Source organism: Nanorana parkeri, unplaced genomic scaffold (genome assembly GCF_000935625.1).
Source record: "Nanorana parkeri isolate BGI_ZX_2015 unplaced genomic scaffold, ASM93562v1 scaffold499, whole genome shotgun sequence".
NCBI lineage: Eukaryota > Metazoa > Chordata > Amphibia > Anura > Dicroglossidae > Nanorana > Nanorana parkeri.
Window position 1 is genome coordinate 299,886 of NW_017306767.1, and position 14,387 is coordinate 314,272.

The 14,387-nt window shown below is 43.0% G+C and overlaps 1 protein-coding gene across 2 annotated transcripts in view; it reads left to right on the forward strand.

Annotated features, from left to right (window-relative positions):
• Positions 1-14,387, forward strand: part of CDC42BPB (CDC42 binding protein kinase beta) — a 105,862-nt gene that overhangs the window by 49,079 nt on the left and 42,396 nt on the right. For both annotated transcript variants that reach the window (XM_018561100.1, XM_018561102.1), the window contains 8 exons: positions 555-648; positions 3,083-3,283; positions 7,303-7,551; positions 7,642-7,721; positions 9,624-9,790; positions 9,974-10,093; positions 11,018-11,151; positions 14,116-14,358. In XM_018561100.1, the coding sequence (XP_018416602.1) occupies positions 555-648; positions 3,083-3,283; positions 7,303-7,551; positions 7,642-7,721; positions 9,624-9,790; positions 9,974-10,093; positions 11,018-11,151; positions 14,116-14,358 (1,288 nt within the window). The remainder of the gene's footprint in view (positions 1-554; positions 649-3,082; positions 3,284-7,302; positions 7,552-7,641; positions 7,722-9,623; positions 9,791-9,973; positions 10,094-11,017; positions 11,152-14,115; positions 14,359-14,387) is intronic.

A 14,387-nucleotide genomic window follows, 5' to 3' on the forward strand; every position in this document is an offset into this window, starting at 1 on the left:
GAAGTCTTACCTGCCGTTATAGGAAAAAAGAGAGGGGCAAGGGTTAATTTAAAAAAATCCTGGAGTTCTATATTAAACATTTGTAAAACAAAGATAACAGTTTATAAACTAGAGAGCATGTGATGGTGAAATACATTATCATTATTTGCCTTTGGTAAAATAAATTTGCCTTTTATCAGAATAGTGGGTAAAAGCCTGGTATCAGAGCAGGGAGGAGATCAAGACATAGCTAAATATGCATTCCAATATGAGGGCTTACAATCTAAAAATATGTAGGATGGTCTTGAATAATAGGGGAACTGGGCTGGAAGAAGGTGCCGGGGCCAAGCTTAGACGTTAAAGGAGATGTCAAGATTTGGACAAAGCTTTAACTGTATCTCTGGGCCTGCTGATTGTTTTGCATATGGTTTTCACACGGTGACCTCTGCTTATGTATTATTCTAGCACGGTCTCCCCAAGCTTGTAATAGGTTTACTTTGTGAGCCCTTGACTGGTTCTCTCTAAATTTTGTGGCTATAGGACACATTATAACTGTTTGTTTTCTTTATTTACAGGGATATAAAGCCAGATAATGTCCTTTTGGACATGAACGGACACATTCGTCTGGCCGACTTTGGTTCGTGTTTAAAGATGAACGATGATGGAACGGTAAGTGCTGCTCTTTAACATTTGCTGCACGATGGAAATCTTGCGAGTTGCTCGTTTCAGCTTTGCGCCGTGCATAATGAATCGACCAAGTAAAACAGATGTCAGATATGGGTGGTTGCCGATGGGTTGAAACACCTACATGCTACTTATACACACTATATGGACATACCTCCAAATTAATGAGTTTAAATATGTGTGATTGTCAGGTGTCCAAAAACTTCTGGGCCTACAGTGCATCTCAGAGAGTCCACGCTTATGTTTTTGCACTTTCCAGCTCGGCCTTTCTACTGCAACCCTTATGAGGTTTTCTTAGTCTTCATGTCTGTTTTACATATGAGAGATTGCAGAAAGTGAAGAACACTCCATCATGAGTGCTGGCATGCATAGGTTCACACCTATGCATGCAATAATGTGCCAAGCTGAAGAAACAATCAACTATAAACAGTGTTTCTTCAGCTCTACACATTATTGCATGTATATTTTGAATTATATCAGATATAATTTCAGTGCTTAGTAGCTCTTTTTCACTTTTTTTTACCTCATCACTGGCGCAGATCTTTTTTGTTTATCTCTTTAGGTTCACACCTAGACGACAACTCACCGCGCGGCAATCGTGCACAATTCCACGTGCCACGCGGTCAGTAGTCGCCAAGGTGTGAACCGATCTGACTGTGGTTGCCATTATTTTCTAATGGCGCACCGGGCGGATCGCACAGTTTCCCGCCGCGATTCCCAAAAAAGCGCGGCTAAAACAGCCGTGTGTCGTGTATGGGAAAAAGAGGTACTTGTACCTTTTTTTTCTGCGATTGCCTTGCGGATGTCACCCCATTGAAATCAATGGGACAGTGCGGCAATCGCTGCCTGCATTGTGCAGGACCATGCGTCCCGGGAGTCGTGCGGTGTAGTGCAGGTGTGAACCTAGCCTTAAATGGCAAAATTTACTCCAAGACACCAGAATTGCAGCATGCAGGACATTTTCCCAATGCATCACACTGATGGGATTGATTCCCTATTCCATGTAATTAGATTGCATTTTTAGTACTTTTGGATTGAGAGGGGTAGGTTAGAACCTCTGTCGGGAGCTTGTTGCTTTCTGTGCCCCATCGGGGAGACTTAGCTGTACTTCCTATTCCAGAGACGTGGCAGGAAGTTAGTGAAGATCTCGCAGAAGTGACTTGCAATCTCACCTTTAAAAGTTACCACCAGAGCAGTTGTCCCAGGTTTCTCAACATTCTCTGTTCTGGGTACAACTTTTAAACCTTTGGATACCTCCTGACATTCGGTCCCTTTGCTACTCTGCCTAAAAACAAAAAGTTCTGGATGGAGTTTCACTTTAAGGATCATTATATTACTTTTATGTTTTTGTCAAGACAAGGGCAAAGCCTATTGTTTGGGAACATATGCTGACCAGGAGTGGCTGCCATCCCCACCCCCTGCTGATCAGCTATTTAGAGAGATCTTTTAATCTGCTTCAAGACTTTTTTTTTATCTGCTTTGCTGCAGCTTGGCCTCAGAAGATCACTGAAATGAATACTCCCTCCTCTAATGTCTGGGCCTCATTTACAACAAGGAAGTTAAGACACTGTCATGAAGCTTCTGAGAATTACAATAGGGATTATATAAACTTGGACTTGTCAAACCAGGGCTTTGCCCATACGTGGCACAGAGACCGTTCATGTACTTGTTCTAGTTGCTTATATTTACTTCTCCTTCACTCCCTCACTGCTTTGTTCAACTATTGAGAGAGAAATACCATGTAGCTCTGGGTATTTGGAACGTGACTCATTTACCGTCCTCCCATAATTTAATGGGGCCCTGAACAACTAGAGCTGCACCAATACCGTTTTTTTTTTGGTATCGAGCAAGAGTACCGATATTTGGCTTTTGGTAGTTGCCGATACGGAGTACTGATAATCGGTGCTTCCGCTGACATGGACCCGGGTAATCAGGAAGCCGGGTGTCGGGTAATGACACGCCGCCCAGCTTCCTGATTGCTAGGGAAGCCGGCTCCATGTTGTTTGGCCGGGTTGATTGTGATTGGCCAGGAAACTGGCTTCCCAGTAATGACACTCCGCCCAGCTTCCTGATTGCTCGGGAAGCCGACTCCATGTTGTTTGGCCGGGTTGATTGTGATTGGCCAGGAAACTGGCTTCCCAGTAATGACCCGCCTCCCAGCTTCCTGATTAGCCAAGAAGCTGGCTCCATGCTGATTGGCTGGAAAGCCAGCTTCCCAGCCTATCAGAATTGAGCCAGTTGTTCTGATTACTGAAATATTCCATGCAGTTTTTCTTTTCCATTTACTGGCTAATAAAGTTAAATACTGGGAATTTTTTATGCTTTTGTACAGATTGGCATATATTGTATTTGCCCACCTTCTGTTTTTTACATTTCTTGTAATCTGTTGAATTCTAATCGGATGTCTTTTTTTGTGCAGGTGCAATCGTCCGTGGCAGTGGGAACACCCGATTATATATCTCCCGAAATCCTACAAGCCATGGAGGATGGGATGGGGAAATACGGGCCGGAATGTGACTGGTGGTCTCTGGGAGTGTGCATGTATGAAATGCTGTATGGAGAGACGCCTTTCTATGCCGAATCTCTGGTGGAGACGTACGGGAAGATCATGAATCATGAGGTAGATGATAATAGTCCAGTGCAGACATGCTTCTCTAGAGAGTGAACTTTAAGAAACTATCACGTTATCTATTCAGGGCAGAGTGACAGTCCCTCTTTGACAGCCTAGTCCCTGTTGAGGATTGTATACTTGCCCATCCTTGCAGGTGTCCATCTTGGGTAACCTCTACAGTATTGGGATGTGTCAAAGCTTTGCCTTTTGAATGATATTACTGCCACTCCCCATGGTGTGGTGTTTGGATCTGGCGTTTGGCCACTCAAGCCAAGACACTGTCAAATGGGAGAGGCCACATTCTCCCCCATACCAGAAAGCCTTGCTCTATTGGAGCAACAGAGTAATGGTTCAAATGAAGAAGGAAGATCAGGAAAGGTGCAAATAACTTGCTGTGGGTGGGGTGTCAGCAGACACTGTCACGTTGCACTGAATGGGCAGTGATGGTGTCTCTTTAAGCTATTCTCCCTCCATCACTACCACCACCCTAATGTTGCTGCTATCTAGCCTAAATACCATTGTAATATCTTTGGGAGGCTTTGGGATTCTTTGCAAAGAGTGGCTGTGGTTGGGGGAGTGGGATGTATAGGTTGTAAAAAAATTCCTCCTGGAAGATAGAATGCTTTTACAACCCAATGAAGAGCAGGTCTCCCATTTCCAAATGACAACTAGCGCTGTTTAGGTCGTTTATAGCAAAGCAGGAGGAATCAAATCTCTGGGGGCTGTTGGCTGTGCTGATGAGTCATGCCTCCTTTTTAGTAAATGTAACCCATCGTATATTGGTATTATTTTAGAAGCTACAGGTCAAGTGCAAATGTATAATTCATTGAGGAAGTACACTTAGCCTTTAATGGAGTATATTTCAATGGCACTTTATAAAGTATGGAAGCATTGACATCAATTCCTGCCCTGGAGACTTTTATAGTACAAAGCCTTGCTCTTCTACCAAGATGGCCACCTCCAGACTGAGACACAACTCAGAACAGGGTATGATATTCAGTAATGGGGAAAAAGATCAGCTGAGGGAGCCTACACGCAATACTGGTGACAAATCCATTGCCTTTTTAAAAAAATAGCTTTCACTATTTAGGTCCTCTTTACTTGCGGAGAGGGGCTTTGTTTGGAAGGTAGGGCTAATACCCAAATCCTTACTGATTCAGTAAGGCAGCAATTTCCTTCCATATCAGCCAACTTTATAGCATGTTATTATCTCTAGGACAGGTGCACTTTAAATGTTGGCAGCACAATTATTAATTTGTAGTAGCTGAGTGTCAGACAGTATTACACTGTCTGCATTGTATTGTCTTGGACAGAAGAACAAATACAGAATGTATGTAATTAAGTAAGGCAGATCCTGCTCCTGATATGCCTGTTGCACAGACAGCTTTACTAGGGTTTATGGCAGCTCTCCAGTGTAGTGAAAATTGTGGCGACGCTGGCAGCTTATCAAACCGCCTGTCTCGCACTCCATGGTGCCAGAGCAGTTAAAATTTCATTCACAACTTTTCTGAGAATTTCGGATAACACTGCTTAAGCGCTAAAGCCTGGTTTTAAAGGTCATCTCCACCCAAAAAACTGGCAAGCTAAATTGCCAAAAATAAAAATAATTGCACAATGGGTCTTTACTTCTCTTGGGGGCTTTGGTAATGAGATATTGCCATGGAATTGCAAGCTTCAGCCCAGTGCTGCATTAAGGACCAAGCCAATGATAGAATGAGGATTTGCCCATAATGTAGAACAGGTTGTAGAAAAGAGAAAGACTTGCCTTCATGAGGACCTTGGGTGAGGCAAAGGAAATCCTATCATTGGAGTCTCTTAAGCTGGCCATACACTGCTCGAATTTCTTCCAAGTCCTCGGCCAAAATTCAACCAGTGTGTGGCTCCGGGCCTATTATTCTGTAGAGCTTTGAATTAAATCCAGGGGTTAGCGGAAAAATAAGAGCCCTGCACCATTGTTTTTGGGTTCTAAATTTTTCTTTAAAAATCCAAGAATACAATCCCGGACACTTTGCGGAGGTAACAAAGTACCCGTTTCATCAGGACTCTAAAATGCTGATTGGGATAAGAAGGTAAACTCAAATCCTGTAGTCATACAGATTGCTCCATGCTCTCAAAGCAAGCTTAAGCAGCTGATTCTAAAGGTCCTTTAGAAGTGGGAACCCATTGTATATTGGAAGGTAGAGTCGAGCTTTAGGAAAACAACTTTTTATAATGTCCTTAAAGTGGACCTTGCTCTACATGGGGAGACACGAGGGGAGACTCATGACTTCTATTGCCCAATGTAACAAAAAAAAAAATTGCACTCTCCTTTCCCCTGCCTTCCACAGTGTAGGGGGTGACATCCTCAGACAAGGCTCTAGTGAATGCTTAGTACTTCGTTTTTTTTAAATGGTGGTTCATCAAGGTGGAATGGGGGCGTTTTAGGAACAAGGTCCACCTTAACGTATTACAGATTTTAGTGATTAATCATATTTCAAAAGCTAAAATAATATTTTTGGGTAGACTGACTCTTTAATATGGAGAACAGGACCTCTGCCAGCTCTAGAATGTTTGCTGTGCAATCTAAAGCCTAATAGTGTCATTGTAAAACAGATCATTCCAGCAGCTTGCTTTACTTTAAACTTGCTTTTTATGTGGAAGCCAAGGCTGCACAAACTTCACATCGAAGAACGCAACTTTGCTGTTTTGTTGGACGTGGGATGTATTTCAATACAGAATTTCCTTGTAGTGTAGTAATTAGTGTATTTGTTTTGCGGAATTATTGCAATATGATTATCTTGTCATTTGGAGTGATTATGGTTGGCAAAAAATAAAAAAATAAAACTCTGATCTCCACTGGAATTTGTAGAAAGTACTCCCAACCCAAAACTTAAAGGCATAGAAATATAAGAGCTACCATTGCGGACGTGTTTACGTTCCTTTTGGGATTGTCATCCTTACCCTTGAATTACACTAGCTGCGTACTTGCTAAGTAGTGAACCTAGGATCAGAATGACCCACTTAGTTGGCATCTCCACCAATTGTCATCCATCTAATGAGTGCCTCAGTGGTTAGTAAGAGTGCACTCATTGGACAGGGGGTGGCAGTTGGCGTGACATAGCCTTGAAGTCATGCCTCCAGAAACAAATTAAAGCTTTAGAGAGGCAGACAAAGGAGTGCTTTCTGTCTAACAAAGGCAACAGTAGTCAAGTGGTGCGGTCTACACCAAGGCAAGGCTTGTACATTGAAATTTGAAATGGATTAATGGATGGATAGGTAAACTTTCATAGAGATCCTTTTATGATTCAAGTACGGGAACATTTATTCCTGACTTAAATGCTGTCCTGAAACACGCACGTGCTTGTCAGGTGTCTTGACATTCAGTCTACGCATGCTTGGTCTGGGTCAGTGAGTTAACAAGTAGTGAAGGAAGCATGGGAACAATATAACCCTGGATTCTGCACCTCGAAGAACAATTTATCTGGCTCCCATGCAAACAAAGCTGACAAATTGAAGATGAAATATCCACCAGGGTGCTATTTGTTATTGTTTTCATGCTAAACTCCAAGACTTGGACAGAAGTACAGGTACCGTTTCTATATGTACATCTGTTTATTTCGCTGTGGGCCTAGCATTCAGGTTTAAGTTGTCCGCTGCCATTCCCACCTTGAGTGTTTTTAAAGCTATATAGGTCACACACAAGCCAGTATTTGGAATTTTGTTGTGTGAGAGGGAGAAAATCATTGTTGATTTCTAGGAAATGACATGGATCTGTTCTGGTTTCATAAATACTTAGATACTATGGGGATGAAACAGTTGGGGATAGGGTGCAGTGAGTCCGTAGAGTAAGGAAATGTGCTCTGTTGAAGAGTAGATGCATACACATAGATCTTTTACACATACAGATCTTTCCAGTTGATTAATTGTTAGATGTCTTTCTGTTCTTTTGAAATAAAATGCGTTGTTAACTTGAATTCAAAATGTGAAGATTTGCTATCTTAAGTCTAACTGTATAAGCATTTCATGGTAAAATATTCACATTTCTCCAGGAGCGGTTCCAGTTTCCCTCCCACATAACAGATGTATCCGAGTCGGCAAAGGACCTGATCCAGCGGCTGATCTGCAGCCGAGAGCGCAGACTGGGGCAGAACGGAATTGACGATTTTAAGACTCACTCGTTCTTTGAGGGAATTGATTGGGAGAATATCACAAACATGGAAGCACCTTATATCCCGGATGTCAGCAGCCCTTCTGACACATCCAACTTCGATGTGGATGATGACATTCTGAGGAATCCTGTATGCTATACACTTAATGACACTTATCGTATCAAAGGACAATATTCCTAATATGTTATTGAAGTATGTTGTATTCTCTGTTTTCCACAGGAAGTGGTTCCCCCGAGTACGCACAGTGGGTTTTCAGGATTCCAACTACCTTTTGTGGGTTTTACATACACAACAGAGAGGTAAAAATTGTATAAAGGTCTCTGTCTTAATCCAAAATTCTGTTAACTCTTAAAGTGGAAGTAAATGTCATTGGTGGGGGGGAGCTTTTGCCATAATCTTCAAATATACACAGCATGCCTGCAGATTATGGCAAACGCCGACCTCCTCCTATGCTTTCCCCTGGCAATGACGGGACCGGTCACCTGTCACTTCTGCGCCCCCTGACACCACCATCTCCACTGCAGATTCTTCTGGGTCCCGTGGCGATCTTGTTCAGACATTGGGTGGCCAATAATGATGTACCTGCTGCGCATGCGCCCAGGAGTTACAGCATCCCCGGGACCTGGCCCTATTGCCAGCATCGTTAAGATGAGCCAAGAGTGTGCACTGCACAATGTATGTGCCCTACAGTGTACACAGAAAATAAAACATTGCTAGGGGAAAGAGGAAGAAGTTCTCTACTTCCAAAAATCCTTACCTCCTAGCAATTTTTATGTTTGAGTTTTATTTTGCAGTCAGAAGAGGTTATAATGGATACAGCTAACCACCATTGACCACCGGTAGAGAACATATCCAGTTGTGTGCCATTTCTTACTGCTTATGTTTTCTTTCATCGCGTGGTGTAGATTCCTTTTTTCTCTATATATTTATCCTTTCCCTTATTTATTGTCTTTCTCTACCTTCTCTTTTGTGTCTCTTCCTTTTTCTGCCTTGCCCTTTGCTTCATCATTCTTTACCCTTTTCTTCCTTTCCTTTCTTTGCCCTTTTCTTTCTTCCCCATTTTTCTTTTACATCTCTTGCAATTCACTTATATCCCTATCTTTTTTCCTCTCCTTTTTAAATTTCTTTCTTTATCCATCTTGAAATTTAGCCCTTTCTTTACCCAATTGTTTTCCTTTTTCAGTCCATAAAATCTGAACTCCGGGGAAAATGGTAAATCTATAGCAATAGCCATTACGTGGCTTATCCTAACTGTGCTTTTTTTTTTTTTTTTTTGAAGCAAAATTGCGTCCCGTGACAAAATATCAAGACACTACTGTGGTTGGAAGCAAGCTCCTGGTTTGTGTTTCTTACGACCAGCCACTGCTGTTTTCTCTCTTGCGCATGGCAATCGGTCATAAAACAGCCTCCTGTGGTCTTTATTAGTGCAGGAATGACATAATTATGAGGGTGGCTCTTTTTTCAGGTCCCTCTGTCTTTCCCACCCTGCCTGTGACAGCATCTTGCAGCTAGGGGGCAGTGACCGGGAAGTCACTACAATCCGGAATGTTAAGTATGCAGATCTGTGTGGCGCACAGGGCTCTGTCCGAAGTGACGTGCGGCCCCACACAGGACCTTCCTCCCTGCAGCCCGACATAGCAGGGATTTTGGCCATTACCAGGAATTTTAAAACCCTTTTGCCTCATCCAGTTAGCAATTTTACATGGCATGGATTGATCATGTGAAGAGGGAGGATCCGGGAGCATTGTAAGGTAGATCCCGGAGACCTGGTTTGGCACAAGTAAAATATGCTGCAATGTTTTTGTTTTTTTTGCCTGAAAGTATTTACTTGAGAACGTTCATATCAACATTACGTGCTGTAAGGTTCATTAAAAATTGGCAAGTTAAAGCTGTAAGATAGTTTTGCAACACCAAAAAATGTAGCGTCGTAAACAATCACCGCTTGGTTATCGGTATTGGCACATACTGTATACCAGGGTTGGAGAACCTCCAGCTGTGGTGAAACTACCCCAAGATTTTCACAGGCATGACTCCTGAGACAGATGCATCATGGGATTTGTAGTTTCACCACAGCTGGAGGACCGGAGGTGCCCCACCCCGGCTGTATAAGATAACTGATCGCAAGGATTAGCAAATACTCAAAGTTGTGGTCATCCTATTTGCAAGATGCAGACAATCTTTCTTTATTTTCTGCTCCACAGTTGTTTCTCAGACCGTGGCTCGCTGAAGGACATTATCCACACAAACGCTGTTACCAAGGATGACGATGTGCAGCGTGGCCTGGAGAACAGCTTGCAGGTGGACGCCTATGAGCGCAGGATACGGCGGTTGGAGCAGGAGAAACTGGAACTAAATAGGAAGCTCCAAGGTTGGCCTTGAGTATAGATGTAATAAGAATTATGTGTTTCATTTCTTTGATCAGGCTTACATAATAAACAAAAAATCTGGATGCTCCTTAATTCCCACTCTGCAATGGTGAATTTATTGTCACCATAGATACATTATAACCTTAGTGAAATGTTTTGTCCAATAACATCTTCTGATTCCCCAGAGTCCACTCAAACAGTCCAGTCCCTCCAGGGCTCCTCTCGAGCGATGGGAACCGTAAACCGTGACAAAGAAATCCGAAAGCTGAATGATGAAGTAGAGCGCTTAAAGAATAAAATATCAGGTATGGAGTCTGAATTAAAGAGACCTTCCCGCTCTTCGGCTTACATGCTGCAGCTTATTTACCTTAAATTTGCAAGGACAGTCTGGGGGCATCATTCTGTATTGCACCCCCTATTAGTGCACATCTGTGTCTCTTCCTTCCCTGATTGTGGGGAGAAGAGACGCTATTAATGGTCCTTCTGGGTGTAGAAACACATTGGGCTCTACTTATTAGTGTGAATGTTGGGTGAAAACATTAACAAAATGACCCCATAGTGCTGTTTTAAAAACATTTTCTTTCTTTCTAAAGTTGTTGTAATATTATGCAGTCTTCTCTCCAGCCAGATGGGGGAGCTTTAATCTCCTTTTCACATGTTGTGCAGTGTCACTCTCAGCTGTGCTGAAAGAAGGCTGTGAGTCAGGCAATCCTTACAGTAGTTACTTATCACGTTTCCGACTGCCCAGCACCAGGTTTTAATCCAGGCAAATCTGATCTTTTTTGGGTCACGTGCACCCTTGCTCCTTCTTAGTGGCACGCAATGGTTAGACCTTCATCCTTAACACCTTGGCTGTTTGTTCAGCTGATAAACTACACCGATTGTCAAATACAGCTTAACACTTCAGGATATATTTTAAGGCTCATTTCTGGGGGATAAAATGTTGTACATTGCAATTTTTACTACCAAAGTGCTGTAACCTTTTATTTTGGAATGAAATATGGGAGGTACTTGGTGTTTCACTTTGACATACTTTTTAATCAAAGAGAGCCTGAAAGCAATCCTCGGCTGCTGTGCTGTTTCTTTAACCCATAGGGCTCTGGGAATCCTTTGTCATAAATTGTTTATTTGTAAAACAAAGTTTGTGTGTGTATGTCCATATATAATAAAGTATATAAATCAACAGTATAAAAAGATAATGTGGTGATAATGTGCGTTTCTCTTGAAAGATTCCAGCCGGATAGAACGTCAGCTGGAGGATGCAGTTGCACTAGGGCAGCAGTTAGAGGACACTGCAAACAAACTAAAAGGCCTTGAAAAGCAGCAGAGAACACTGAGGCAAGAGAGGGACGATCTGCAGAAGGTATGTGTTTAAGGAGCTTTTACACTTGTATGATTTATAGGTTTGGAAGAGAAGATGCTTGCACCAATAGTTGTGAGAATGCATATTTTAATTTCCTCAAAAACAATCAAAAGGGGTTCAGGGGTTCTACGGAGCGCTCTTCTTCATGTCTCAATATATCGGCTGCTTAAATTGTCTGCCGAAGGTTTTGGAGTCTGGCATCACTCCAGTCCAATTTTCCCAAGTGTCCCATTTAGCTGCGGACGCTGTACCCGTTTCAAGTAAATGCCCGGGCGACAGCGGCTGCATCTGTAAGTGACAGAATAGATGCGTCCAGGGACAGTGATCTATTGCAAACAATTACATGTGGACTGCCACTGTACTTGAACAGGTACAGCGGCCCCAGCTAAATTGTACATTTGGGATTCCTGCAGCAGAAATCCCAAATCACATAGTGTGAATTAAGCCTTAATAGGGTGAGCTCTTTGTATATAAAAAAAAGTGTTTCAACTTAACAAGACCAAGAAAACAATGTCCCTGTCAGTAATTGAACCCGGAACCTCAATGTTAAAAGGCTTTTGCTGACCACTGACAATACTGTTGCCCCATTGAAGTTGGTGATGCAAAGATCCTTGTTTTTTTTATCCTAAGCAAACACTTCTTGTGTCGTTTTGATGGTTACACTAGACCAGGATTTGCTTTATTTTGTGGAGGTAAAGAATTTGCTTAGCTCCTTCTACTTCCGACTGAAAAGTTGTTTCATGAAGCATAATATGTTCTGTATTTTCTCATTTCATCCCTCAGGCGCTGAATTGCTTTTTAAGTAGGGATGTCCAGATACCAGTTCAGATACCAGTTCAGATACCAGTTCAGATACCAGTTCAGATACCAGTTCAGATACCAGTTCAGATACCAGTTCAGATACCAGTTCAGATACCAGTTCAGATACCAGTTCAGATACCAGTTCAGATACCAGTTCAGATACCAGTTCAGATACCAGTTCAGATACCAGTTCAGATACCAGTTCAGATACCAGTTCAGATACCAGTTCAGATACCAGTTCAGATACCAGTTCAGATACCAGTTCAGATACCAGTTCAGATACCAGTTCAGATACCAGTTCAGATACCAGTTCAGATACCAGTTCAGATACCAGTGCAGATACCAGTGCAGATACCAGTGCAGATACCAGTGCAGATACCAGTGCAGATACCAGTGCAGATACCAGTGCAGATACCAGTGCAGATACCAGTGCAGATACCAGTGCAGATACCAGTGCAGATACTTGGCATTTTCACGAGAACTACCAGGGTTGCAGCGGTTGCAGCTAGGACCTAGCTCTGGCACTCCACCACTGTCCTGAAATCATTAGTCGATATTGTTTTTAAAAAACTATCAGTACTTGTGTCTTTGAGTACTTGGGCACATATCAGTACTTGTACTTGAAAAAAAAGTATCGGTGCATCACTTTATATATTTATTAAAAACAAATCATACATTAGAACAGAGATGTACAAATCCCAGGAGCTCCGTGTGCTCCGTACAAATGACAGCTGCCTCCTAACTTTTGAATATTTCTCTAGTCTTGGAGCTGGCAAAGTATCTGTACTTGTACCGAGTACGGTACTTGGTATCCGTGCATCCCTATTTTTAAGTATTAAAAATCCTAATCTGCTAATATGCGATTGTGAAATGTTGCATCACATCCCTGTATACACGCGTACACAGGGAAGAGCCTTGTTGCCGGTCTACATAGGTTTGCTAGAAATGAAAGCAGGCCTGTCGGAAAAGCTGAAAGACCTTTATGAGCCCCATGTGGGGGACATCTGTCCTCCAGGTCTCGGGGATCTTAAAGTGGAAAGATGAAAACTGTTTGGAAATATTCTGCTAAGAAAATTCTAAGAAGTTGGTATTATGTCCTGGAAGCTTATACAGATGGTTTTAGGTCTGCTGGTCAAGACCAGGCAACACATTGCGGCAAATTTGAAGCCGACCTGACGATTCTGAAATTCACCCAATTGCTTTAAATCCATTAAAGGAGCGGTATTGAGAGAGTAATACCAATACTTGGAGCCGGCGTGTCACACTGGCTCTATAGATCGAGAGCTGAGCGATCACGTAACACTGATCACTCAGCTCAGGGTCCCCCCAGCCCCTCTCTGTTCCTCCAGCGCTCATTGGAGGGAAACACCGGGAAGGGATGGGTACAGCTTTCTGTGACGAGCAGTAAAAGAGAATGTGTAAAGCTGAAGTTTAATGTGCCTATGCCCCCCCTTCCCATCATCATGCAAATTTCATTTCAACATAAAACCATTCCATTTTTGTCACATACCTTATTTTAGTCTCTGTAATGTCGTTACCGGGTGCTTCTATCTGCAGTGCAAGCAGATCATGGCTGGTGGGAGGGGCCAGCAGGTTGCTGTACATGGCTTCCTGAAAATTTCACAACACCCTGCCTCATTACTCCTCTCAAAAGCCCTCCGGCCTCATGCAAGCTGTGGCCTGAGTCTTGGAAGGAGTCCTGCAATTTTAAAAAAGTGCCGTCATGGATGGGCGTCAGTCTGGAGCAGTCGTTTCTAGCCAGGCTGCATTTGCATGTAGGCCGCCCCAGGAATGCGCACTTGTAATGCTGAGCCTCAATGATTGAAAGAACTGAAATGCGATGAAGGAAAGGGGCGGGCCCAGAGACAGTCAGGCTTGGCTGGAAAAGGCTTTATGATGCTGGACATCCTCCAGCCAAGTAATGGGGTGGGCTCTGTCTGACTTGCTGCAGCTTCTTATGCACATTGTGAAAAGCTGGCGGTGTACAGTGAAATCAGGGTAAGCCATTTCAGTCCACGTGAGGAGCCGATACAGCTGTGCACCTCATCACCTGCTGGATGCTGTTTTCTCCTGACATCCGCTGCATCACTACAGGACACATGGGTTTTGTCTTTTTATTTCACTGATATGGTAATTCATTATAAATTTTGTATCTTTTTAAAGCAACTGTCTGAGGCTCAGGAGAGGCTGAGGGCTCAGACGAAGGAACTCAAGGACGCTCATCATCAGAGAAAGTTCGCCCTGCAAGAGTTCTCAGAGCTCAATGAAAAGATGGCCGACCTGCGCTCACAGAAACAGAAGCTGTCCCGGCAGCTGCGCGACAAAGAGGAAGAATTGGAAGTAGTCATGCAAAAACTGGACTCCATGCGTCAGGAAATGCGCAAGTCTGAAAAGACCAGAAAAGAGGTAATCTATCCGTAAGGCAACCACTGGCT